This window comes from Podarcis gaigeae (genome assembly GCF_964106915.1).
Source record: "Podarcis gaigeae genome assembly, chromosome: 5".
NCBI lineage: Eukaryota > Metazoa > Chordata > Lepidosauria > Squamata > Lacertidae > Podarcis > Podarcis gaigeae.
The window spans coordinates 46,698,610-46,711,103 of NC_139681.1; the positions used below are offsets into that span (position 1 = coordinate 46,698,610).

Below are 12,494 nucleotides of genomic sequence, written 5' to 3' on the forward strand. Positions count from 1 at the left end.
ACATGAGCCGGTATGTTGTCCACAGTGCATCACAACCAAGCTGCTCCGGTGTAAGGAACAAGATACTGACATCATAAAGAAAATTGCAAATCCAAAGAACAATAAATACTGGGCAATTTGGCTTCTCGCAGAGGCCTGACACCGAGGGTAAAAAACACACAAAGGTGCTTAGTCATTAATCCAGATATGATAGACAGATTTAATTTAAATAAGCAAAAGGGGGGAGAAGTGCATGTGACATCAAGGCTGACCTTTGTGGACATGGAATGATTGTTAAAATGTTTCCTGCAATAACATCTGTTTTAAAAATATCAGTCAAGCCTACCTATGAAACAAAGGTGGCTTGTTAAAGTTTAGTTGATTGGCAGGAATCAGCTCTCTCTCTCTGTGTGTGTGTTGCTCAGTGTAGGAAATCCTGGGAACTACCTGTTCTTTCTGTCTTTCAAGACTTCCTTTCAATGCTTGAAATTAAACACGTGCCATATATATGAATGGGAATACAATTGCCAGTAGGCACTTCCTTGCCTTTTAGTGTTTGGTTAGCAAACTTCACCTGGTAAGACTAGGACAACCTGAAGTATTATCCTACCCTATAATCTGGGGTGTTTTTCCCAAACCATGTCCATCTGCAGGTACCAGACACATCTGGATCAGCTGTGCAACTGAGCTCTTTCTCCCTCTTTTTCTGAGAAAGGAATGTGGTAAAAAGTCTCCCATTTATGATGCTGAGTTTCTATGAATTTCCAATCAAATTTAAAGAAGTGCATAATTCTGATGAATGTTTAAAAGTGATACAATAGTATCTCTTTAAAATTTCTGCTGGCAAAGTTCCCACTCAAAAGAGCATGAGGAGGAAACCCTGCCCCACACTGAGGTTTTTTCAGCACTTCAAGAAGAGGTGAAGAGGTTTGGCCTTTATTGTTAACCCTGCTCTGTTGGGCTAGGAAGGATCAGGAAATGTCCCCATAGACCTTGCATAAGGAAGCAGGAAGAAAATCCTGGAAGGTCATCAAGAATTTATTCCCTGGGTATTTAACTGTACACAATGGAGGGTGAGCTCTTTTTGTTTCAGGGCCAAAGTAGGGCCAGACATCAGACACACCATGAGCAATTGCATGAATGGCTTTTCCTCCCTTTTGTAGCAAGTAATGGCAAAGTAGCCTGGTTTTTGCAGGTCTAAAAGTACAGTGGTACCTTGGAAGTTGGACGGAATCCATTTTGGAAGTTTGTTCGACTTCCAAAATATTCAGAAACCAAGGCGTGGCTTGCGATTGGCTGCAGAAAGCTCCTACAGCCAAGTGAAAGTTGCAAAAGCCTCACCGGACATTTGGGTTCCAGAGAACATTCGCAAACCGGAACACTCACTTCTGGGGTTGCGGTGTTTGGGAGCCAAAACGTTCGACTCGCAAGGCATTCGGGATCTAAGATACGACTGTGTCTGTATCACACACAATCTCTCTGAGACCCTGCAACAAACTGTTGAAATGTGGAATGTGGATCCACTAACCCTCTGAATCCTGAGTTCCACAGCAATCACTCAGCATTTTGTCCCCACCGAGCATGCTTTCTCCTCCTTGGGATCTTTGGACTTAGGAAGAGGAGCACCCAGTCCCACCTGCATTGGAATCCTGAAATTCTCCATTGATTTTTATGGGAAGATACACTTAAAAATAGCATCTAGTCCACTTGGGAAGCCCTTCATCACAGTTGCAGGCCCCGCGTGAAGCAGCCACCATGGGGAAGCAATGTTAAGCAGCAGCCCTCGCTTCTGTAAGAACAGATCTTGGGGTAAAAGATGAGAGAAACTGAATGTGTCACATGCTGCTATTTCACACTGAGTAATAGTAAGATGGGAGGTGGGTGGTGCTGTGGGTTAAACCACAGAGCCTAGGGCTTGCTGATCAGAAGGTCGGTAGTTCGAATCCCCATGATGCGGTGAGGTCCCTGCTCCTGCCAACCTAGCAGTTCAAAAGCGTGAAGTGCAAGTAGATAAATAGGTACCACTTTGGCGGGAAGGTAAATGGTGTTTCCGTGTGCTGCTCTGGTTCACCAGAAGCAGCTTAGTCATGCTGGCCACATGACCCAGAAGCTGTATGCCGGCTCCCTTGGCCAATAAAGCGAGATGAGCACCGCAACCCCAGAGTCGGCCATGACTGGACCTAATGGTCAGGGGTCCCTTTACCTTTAATAGTAAGATCTTGAAGTGAAAGCCGCCGTGTGTGGTTGAAACATTAAAGTATTATGTTTTTTGCCTTTATCTCTGAGCACCTAGGCTAGAAAAGTTCAAGCATGCATAGCTATGGAGAGGTTTCCTTGCAGTGATGTTACCCAATGTGGGTAATTTAATCTTTAGGCTATAATTTGTTTGCTGTACTCAATTCTGCTGAGCATTCTAGTTTATAGTGTATGAAACGTGTTACACAATATATTTATTTTCCCATGCGTAGAAGGAAGCTGATCTACCCAAGTGAGAGATAACTTCTGATTATCTGTCTTAACTGGGTAGTTTGTTGCCTTATTTTATTTAGCAGATTAAGGCTCAATTCAGCTCCAAAAGATAAGACGCCACTCATCTCTCTTTCACCCTAAGAGATTAAGGCTCTGACCCTGTAGGTACTCAGTGGGACTTATTTTTGAGTAGACATGTATAGATAGGTCTGTGCTGTAAGTTTCACAAGATAATGAGTAGTGGTTTTAGGCCTGCTCTATACAGGAATCACATTTGCCAGTGTATTCCCCACAAGGAAAGTGATGGTAAAGCAGCACTCAGCATGACTGAACCTCACCCACTTTAATCACCCAGTGATATCAGCTGATTGGCAGGTGCCGGTGGCTTAGGGAAAATGCCTGCTGACTCAAAATGGATTTGCAAAACAAGATTGGCCTGAGACTAGAGGAATTTCTAAAGTCATGGAATGACTTCTCATCCAGAACCTGGCCCAAGGCATTGCCCAGCTACCAAAGGACTCCATGTTTTCCCCAAATACCATAACTGTTGAATTCAAGAGTCGCCAGTCCAAGTGAGGGTGGTGGTGGTGGTTGGCATTTATGTTTTATTCCATCTGTTTTATTACTAGTATTTGTTTGTTTGTTTGTTTAAAGAAAACCATTCACACTTAAATAGCTCAAAGGTAAGTCTTCCAGAAGAAAGTACAGTGCAAATATGAGTTCTCCTCTGGTATTGCTGATTCAAATTCAGTGGTCCCTTAAGAGCTAGAACATAGGTTAATTTAATTGCTTGGCTGCATTGCTCAGTTGTATTATTTGTATTCTATATTTTTGCTATGTGAACTGGCTGGGGAATATTGATAGAAGGGAAGATTATGATACAGCAGCTACATCTTTTTAAAGTACAAGCATTTGATTCCTCACAGAAAGGAAGTCATATGTTGAAGTAAAACACAATAGTCTCGCTTATGGAAAATCCAGTGAGCTATGCACATTGTCATTACAATTGTTACTTGAAAGACCAAACCAGATGTTCTGTAAAAAGCGGTTCTGGAGGAGCTTGTGAAGCATTAGGACTGTAGGTCAAATGGAAGCTTCCATCCCAATGCCAACAGCAGCTTGGTGAGGGGTGATTGTCCTTGGGACCACAGCAGGGAGGAAAGGTTCAAACTGTCCCTATCCGTCCCCTGTTGTCCTGGTCTCCCCAGTCTCTCTGTCTTCCTGTCTCTCTTTCTCTCTCTCTATCTGTCTGTCTGTCTGTCTCTCTCACTCTCTTCTACCCGCCTTGCTGGGGCCACTTTCCAAGTAAACATAACCATGAAACATTCACACTTCCACAGCTGGTGCATGCAAATTGATGCTTGAAACGTATCTTGATCTTCAATATATTCTGGTTTGGGAGCATAACCAGGCGTGAGAGGAAACAAGTCAACACAGAGTTAGGTTTTTTAAAAAAATCTAGAAAATGGAAGATGGAACTGTATTGATTAGATTCTTCCTGGATATGTAGAGTGTTAGTTGTTTCTTTTGTTTTACCTGTAAGATAGTGTGTGTCTGGATCCCCTTTCCCACCATACAAGCACCAGTACAGGGGCTTGACAACAAGAGTTAAGATCTAGTAATACAAGACTAGTCTTGTCTCCTGTTGCTCTCATTTGTTTAAGTGTCCACAAGGTGGCATTGTTCAGCCATAGAAAAACTATTTACACAGGGGCCCTAAGAAATCCAGAAAATTAGAAATCTTATTTCCTTTTCCTCCCCTTATTCATATTTTAAGAATGCCTTAGTGCTGGGCCATCAGTGTGTGGAAATGAAATTAGGGGTCTCTTATCTGTAAGCCATGCTGTATGAAGAATTTGATTTCTTTCCCAAAGCGCTTAGTAAATTTCTAGTGCTATGTATAAATGTGTAGACCATAAAGAAGGCTGATCGCCAAAGAATTGATGCTTTTGAATTATGGTGCTGGAGGAGACTCTTGAGAGTCCCATGGATTGCAAGAAGATCAAACCTATCCATTCTTGGGGAAATCAGCCCTGAGTGCTCACTGGAAGGACAGATCCTGAAGCTGAGGCTCCAATACTTTGGCCACCTCATGAGAAGACTCGACTCCCTGGAAAAGACCCTGATGTTGGGAAATATTGAGGGCACAAGGAGAAGGGGACAACAGAGGACGAGATGGTTGCACAGTGTTCTTGAAGCTACCAGCATGAGTCTGACCAAACTGTGGGAGGCAGCGGAAGACAGGAGTCCCTGGCGTGCTCTGGTCCATGGGGTCACGAAGAGTCGGACACGACTAAACGACTAAACAACAACAACAAATGTATAAATGTGAGCTACTGAGTACATGTGGATGATGCTTTGTTAGCTGGAAGAGCAGTGGGTTGCTACACAGTATGTTCCTATTAGAAAATCTCCACAATCCTATATATGTATACCCAGAAGAGAAGTAAGACTCATTGAGTTCAATGGAACATACTCCCATGTAAGTGAATATAGGGCTGAAATCTTAAGGTCATCTATGTTAACTCCCAGTGCACCAATAATTTATTTTAGGTCATAGATAAGAATGCATGGTCTTCACTGATTCAGTATCATTGGCTCTGCTCCTTGACCATGCTGGTAGGGGCTGATGGGAATTGCAGTCCACAACATCTGGAGGGGGCCATGTTGGCTACCCATGATTCAGGGTGAGTGCTTCATAACACTGTGAGACCACATAACACTGGTCTTAAAAGACCTACATTGACTCCCAGTACGTTTCTGAGCACAATTCAAAGTGTTGGTGCTGACCTTTAAAGCCCTAAACGGCCTCGGTTCAGTATACCTGAAGGAGCATCTCCACCCCCATCATTCTGCCTGGACACTGAGGTCCAGCGCCGAGGGCCTTCTGGTGGTTCCCTTACTGCGAGAAGCCAAGTTACAGGGAACCAGGCAGAGGGCCTTCTCAGTAGTGGTGCCTGTCCTGTGGAACGCCCTCCCACCAGATGCCAGAGAGAACAACAACTACCAGACTTTTCAGAAGACATCTGAAGGCAGCCCTGTTTAGGGAAGCTTTTAATGTTTGACGGATTATTGTAATTTTATTATTTTGTTGGAAGCTGCCCAGAGTGGCTGTTGAAACCCAGCCAGATGGGTGGGGTATAAATAACAATAAATTACTACTACTACTACTATAAACATTGCAACCCAGCAGTGTCTGTGTCTCAGCAGAATGGACACCAATGGCTGATCCCCCCTTTTCCTGCATGCCTCATATTGGACACAATGCAGTAAAAATAAAAGGGAGAATATCCAGGCACATGAAGGATGAAATCATTTTAAAAGGGTTGCATTGTATAAAAGGCCAAGTTAGAGGCTCATGGGGTAAGTGGTCTGTGACTGAGCCACTTATGGTCTCAATCAGGTAAGGCAGAGTCATATCAGCACCTTGGACAGAGCAATGTTTAAGTGTTCTGGCTGGAGCCCTTCCCATTACACTGAACTTGTGTAGGGTCCTATGGTTTGAGGGCAATGGTTCCTGCTCAGCTAAAAAGGCTCAGTAGCAATTTTTGGCCAAATCAGTCTCTCAGTCTCGCTCATCTCAAGTGGTTGTTGTGAGATGAACATTGCAAACCAGTGTGCACAGTGAAAAGTGTGACAGAAACAACAACACCCAGCAGGAACTATAGCAATGCGTTCTTGTTGCACACCAGTTGTGAATATGAAATGGAGAGTCTCCCAATACTACAGAGAACTGAAACATATATTTATGAAATGCTTTTATTTAAAGGCTAATAATTGCACAATTAGTATGCTCAGAGCTGATAGAAACCTGATTAAAGTCACCCATGAATCAATTAATTTTGGCATTCTGAAGTGGCGGTCTGCAAGATCAACCAGAGGCAATAGGTGTATCAAAAGTACCAGTGTGCTCACATGTTAATTTTCAAATGGGAATTATGAAGTCCGTCCTGAAGAAAAGAATAAACAAATAATGCCATGAATGACTAAAACAGGTGTGAAACAGCAGATTTTCTGGACAAATTCAGAAGATTTTGTCTAGACAGATTTTGTTTAGACAAAGGATGTGAAAATCTCAGGATTTTCACATAAACTATCTTAACAGTTTAAATTTATAATGTTAAAATATTGAGGCTGCTGCACTGAGGACAGTATCCCAGGGGCCATAGGATTTTGTCTGACTCACTTTCTACTGGTGGAGAGGTTGACCTTTGGCCAGGGAGATCCTCCTATGACTGACTCTCTACAGCAGTGGCAGAAAGGTCTGCTGGTGGTGCTCTGGTGTTGGAGAATGCAAAAAGAGGATGTTTTTGGGAGAGTCAGGAATAGAGCGAGGTAGGCTTTGGACTCCAAGTCCTCCCCATTTTCCTGATATGCATTCAAGAGAGAGGAAATTATGCCTGGAGGCAGCATAAGCAAGGTTTGTCAGTGTGAAAGCAAACAAAGGGGAGTCAGTCTTGGAGACTGGAACTAAAAAAGAGACACAGAAGCCTATTTTTACTTTCTGCACTGGATCAAGTTCTATGGTGTTAGGAAGCCCCTCTCCTCTGCAAACCCAACAGAGGAGTCAATATGTGAGTGAATTAATCCTGAGGACCTCATGTTCACGGAAAACATAATCTACCTCCAGTGACCTGAAGTCCAAGGAAACCAAGCCAAGGGGACATGCTGGCACTCATAAGACCTCTACACACACACACACACACGTTTGTGTGTGTGTGTGTGTGTGAGAGAGAGAGAGAGAGAGAGAGAGAGAATGCGCATGTACACACATTTACACACATATATACAAATACCACCCAGTACATGTATTCTCCCGCCCCTTGCAGGCTAACAGCAGTTTTACGATAGGTGATTTAGATCAAGGAACAGGACAGGGAAATTGGTGACATGCTCATTCCTCTACTACCATTGGTCCAATCAAAGTCTCTTAATTAAAAGAAAAATTTGCAGTAGCTAGTTGATTTTAAATGTTTGTATTAACTTTCCCATAGCAATCTACAAAGATTAAAAAATTAAATCACCTTTACAATGACAAATTACTCCAGGAATACACTTTCATTATACGGCTTTAGGCGCCTGGCAAAAACGTTCCTTTTTAACCAGGCCTTTGGTTGATTTGATTGAAATCCTATACCCTTTAAAAATGTTTTTTTTCTGGGGGGTTGTTTTTATTTTGATTGTGTATTTTGTGGTTTTATATTTTAGTTTTATTCTGGGACTTGCCCTGAGACCACCGGGTATAGGGTGGTATAGTAATAGTAATAATAATAATAATAATAATAATAATAATAATAATAATAGTAATAGTAGTAGTAGTAGTAGTAGTAGTAATAGTAGTAATAGTAAAAATACCTGAATTGGTAATATTTGGTTGACTGGGAGTTTATTGTGTGTCCATTGTGATGGATAGATGACTCCAGAGAGCTGCAATTTGAGAGTGGTTTAAAACTCACTTCCCTTCCCAGGGCACTTTGTACCTTTGTGAGGAGAATAGAGGTCTCCTAATAACTCTCAGCACCCATGAAAACTACACTTCCCAGGATATGTTGGTGGGCGGGGGGGGGGGGGAGCCATGGATGTTCAAAGTGGCATTATATTGCTTTAAATGTACAGTGCAGATGGGGCCTATCTTTCAAACTTTGCATATCATACTAAATGCAAAAAATGAAGGAAATTAATATTTGTTAGTAATAGACTAATTCATTTGCAATTAAAACTGGAGATTATGGTGGATATTTTCTTTAATAATTCTACTACAGTGGTACCTCGGGTTAAGTACTTAATTCGTTCCGGAGGTCCGTTCTTAACCTGAAACTGTTCTTAACCTGAAGACCACTTTAGCTAATGGGGCCTCCTGCTGCCCCCACACCGCCGGAGCACAATTTCTGTTCTTATCCTGAAGCAAAGTTCTTAACCCGAGGTACAATTTATTGGTTAGCGGAATCTTTAACCTGAAGCGTATGTAACCTGAAGCGTATGTAACCCATGGTACCACTGTATATCTTTCCCAAAGGAGTTTACAAAACTGCTTTTGATCTATTGGCTAGAGTACCTGAGCAAATGACACTGGCATCTTCATGATGACCACAGTTATGCGTCCCCCAACTTCTGTGAGAACACTGAAGCAGGGAAGATTCGCTTCTTGTGCACTGTACATCGTCCAGGTGGATGTTGCCTGAGCCTGGACCAAAATGGGCACTTCCTGGTGCTGACTGAGCTGGTCCACATCCAAGCTCTCTGCAGACCACATGTGCATCATTCATGCTCCAAAGATCATCACAGACTGTTCCCCAGCTGCCATTATGATATACCTCAAGGCGACCTTCACATCTGTTGCCTCCATTAACTAATCTCAAGGTAGCTAAATTGGAAATATTTAAATATTTTAAAAGGTATTTATTATTGTCAAACAAGTCAAAAATATGTTCATTATTTCCTTTTCCCACCAATAAGATTAACCCAATTGTACAGTGAAAGTAAATAAAGACTCAATGAACATTAATTGTGAATATTGTACATTGTTCTATTAGATGGCACCGGTGATAGTTACGGTACTTTGAATTAGAGATGACTTACTGGCAGCTCTCAACACTGTTTGACTCCAACCCCTATGAGCCCCAGCCAGCATGGTCAGTAGCCAGGGATGATGGGAACTGTAGTTTAACAACACCTAGAAGGCTATATTTTAGCCATCCCTGCTTGAAATGCTTACTTCTTTTTTCATGAATTTTTCAGGAAAGCCAGGAAAGTTGAGGGGCATAGCCTGGTAATATCCCACACCTTTAATTCTCTGTTTCCCATTCCTTCTACTGACCAACTGAGCAGAGGCTTTTTGATTCCTGGAACTGGGGTGCAAGAAGCCTTGGTTGCGAGTTGAGGCTCCGCTCCCCGCATTATTGAAGAAAGAAGACATGTGGAAACCAGTATTTTAGGTTAATGGGCTAAAAAAGGCCACGGCTTTATTGGGTACAGAATGTGAATGGTATTGGCTTAGGTACTGGATCCGAATCAACTATATTTGACTCCTGCCTGACCTGCAGGGAGTCTCACAAGCTTAACAACCTGTAGGGGGAGCCTGTTGATGCAAATCACCTGGAAGCTCCCCCTAGAGTCACCGGACGGTCTAGTCATGGACCTAGCCACCACCTGGGTCTTGGACAGGAACCACAACCCCCGGATTCCTTTAATGGAATACCCTTCAAAGGGGGGGGGGTTAGGTGATGACTACAGCCTCCCCTGCAACACACAACACATTTTCCAATGCCTAACTGCCAAACTGATCCGTGCAAGCAGGAAGCAAACAGAAGGAGCCCCAGTCCCGCAGCCACTTAAATGCAGCAAACCACGTCCCCCCCGGCCAGCCGAATTGGCTGACTGTGGGCATGACAGAGGCTGGGGACTCCCTGTGACGCAGGGGGCCTAGACAAAGCCCCCTACCGAGCGCGGGAAGGCGAAGCCTGCTTGCAACCCCTCCCCTCTGGGAAGAGGGCCGACCTTCCCACTGAAACTTTGTGGGAAGTGAAAGCAACACAGAGAGCACACACACTCTTTAAAAACCACTCAGTGTGCTGCCAGCAGTGTGCCACTGGAACCCCAGAGGGTTTCAACTACCTTTGGCAAGCCCACTTCACAGAAGATTCCAGGCCCAGGCAGAAGACTGAATGTGACAACTTTTTGATCTTTGTGAAGGCAGCTACCAAGGGCTTTTCTTTTGGATTAAATGTCTTGGAACGGGTAGAATTTTGCTAATGCAGCAGGCTAAGGAGTATTTTTCCATTTTGGATTGTTTTAAATATTTCAAAGGTACTATTTCGATGGGTTTTTTTGCTTTGCAACACCCATTTTCCCAGAGAAATCTATACAGATTTAGAGACTGAATTCCTTTAATAATGACGGCTAGAGTTCTTAAGTAATACCTGAGCAAATGACACTGGCATCTTCATGATGACCACAGTTTATGTGTGCCCCAACCTGCGTGAGAACAATGAAGCAGGGAAGTTTCATTTCCTTTGCACTGTACATTGTCCAAGAGGATGTTGCCTGAGCCTTGACCAAAACGGGCACTTCCTGGTGCTGACAGAGCTTGTCCACATCCAAGCTCTCTGCAGACCACATGTGCATGATTCAGGTTCCAAATATCATCACAGACAGTCCCCCAGGTTCTGTTGTGATATACTTCAAGGCGACCTTCACACTTGGTACTTCCATCAACCAATCGCAATGGCGTTTCTTTGGGAAATATAAAAAAACCCTTTTTACAACAAGAAATTAAAACTTGACATTGCAAAACTGATCAAGAGACAGGGATGATTTGATGACTGCACTCTATCCTTTGGTAACTTACAGATTAGAATATTACAATGTATTCTCCATGAGGAAGCCCGTGAAGAGCACTCAGAAATGTCAATCAATTGCACCATCCACGTTCCTTTTTTGGGGTTACCTTTAGAACTCTGTTCTAAAAAGCTGCATTGGCTTCCAGTTTGTTTCCAGGCCCAACTGAAGGTGTTCACATTAATTTTTAAAATTCTAAAAGAGTCTGGCCACAAAACCTGAGACAACACCTCCTTCCCTACAGACTCAACCAGGTGTTAAGATTGCCAGATGGGGCCTCTTGGTAGTTCCACTACCCTCAAAATCTTGGGGTGCTGGTTGCACAAAAGAGGGCACTGTCTCTGGTAGCCTCTGTGTTGGGGAATTCCTTCCTTACAAAGGTGTGCCTGTCACCGTCAATATTCAGGTTTCAGCAAGTGGTGAATGTGTGCCTCTTTACCCTGATTTGTATTCTCAGGACCCACCCTATTCCCTTGATTTCATTAGCAAGCTAGATTAGCCTAGCCTAGGAGTACCTGAGCAGATGACACTGGCATCTTCCTGATGACCACAGTCATGTGTTCCCCAACCTCTGTGAGAACAGTGAAGCAGGGAAGATTCATTTCCTGTGCACTGCACATTGTCCAGGAGGATGTTGCCTGAGCCTTGACCAAAGCGAGCATTTCCTGGTGCTGACAGAGCTGGTCCACATCCAAGCTCTCTGCAGACCACATGTGCATCATTCATGCTCCAAATATCATCGCAGACAGTCCCCCAGGCTCTATCATGATATACTTCAAGGCGACCTTCACACCTGTTTCTTCCATTAACTAATCGCAAGGAATGTTCTTTGGAATATGCAAAAAATAAATATTTTATAAACAAGACAATGAAACACTGCATTGGAAAACTGGTCAACACAATGGGCACTTAGCACAACTGCATCTTGGGATCTAGTGATATGAAAATGCTTGGTGACTCAGGTGCTTTAGCAATGGCGTTTTCCAAGTGAACTTCATTGATCCATTTCTGAACAATGTTGCTGGAGGAATCATGAATTAGACACAACTGCATCTTGGGTTTTGAGGATATTAAAATGCATCAGGTATCTAAGTGGTTGTGTCCCATGCCAAACATATTCTTATGTTAAACTTCAATATTTGGAAATCATTCATTTCTATGTATATTAGCAGAGCTACAATTACATGCTGGTTTAATAATCACTCTACCTTCTCAGGCAACTCAGGTATCATTAATCTGTGAGGACACTAGTGGTCTCAGCACTACAGTTCTCAGGATATATATATATATATATATATATATATATATATATATATATGAGAGCCAGAAATGCACCAAGTGGTATTATAGTGCTTTAAATGTACAGTGCAGATGGGCCCTACATCTTAAACATTTTATACCTCAACAACACAAACTATGAAGGAAATTAACTTGTATTAATAACAAACTAATTCATGTTTAATTAAAACTGGAAATTGTGGTGAATATTTACTTTAATAATTTCACTTTATGTTTCCCAAAGAAGTTTACAAAGATTGAAAAACTGCATTGAGCTATTGCCAAATTAGCCTAGTCTAGAATACCTGAGCAGGTGACACTGGCATCTTCACGATGGTTACAGTTATGTGTTCCCCAACCTGTATGAGAACAATGAAGCAGGGAAGATTCACTTCCTATGCACTGTACATTGTCCAGGAGGATGTTGCCAA

General features: G+C 42.8%; 1 protein-coding gene across 1 annotated transcript in view; it reads right to left on the reverse strand.

The window, feature by feature from the left end:
• Nucleotides 1-12,494, reverse strand: part of DMBT1 (deleted in malignant brain tumors 1) — a gene marked incomplete at its 3' end in the record, with an annotated part of 86,249 nt that overhangs the window by 28,696 nt on the left and 45,059 nt on the right. Inside the window, exon 36 of the mRNA XM_083738610.1 lies at nt 11,301-11,612. Within this exon, the coding sequence (XP_083594736.1) occupies nt 11,301-11,612 (312 nt within the window). The remainder of the gene's footprint in view (nt 1-11,300; nt 11,613-12,494) is intronic.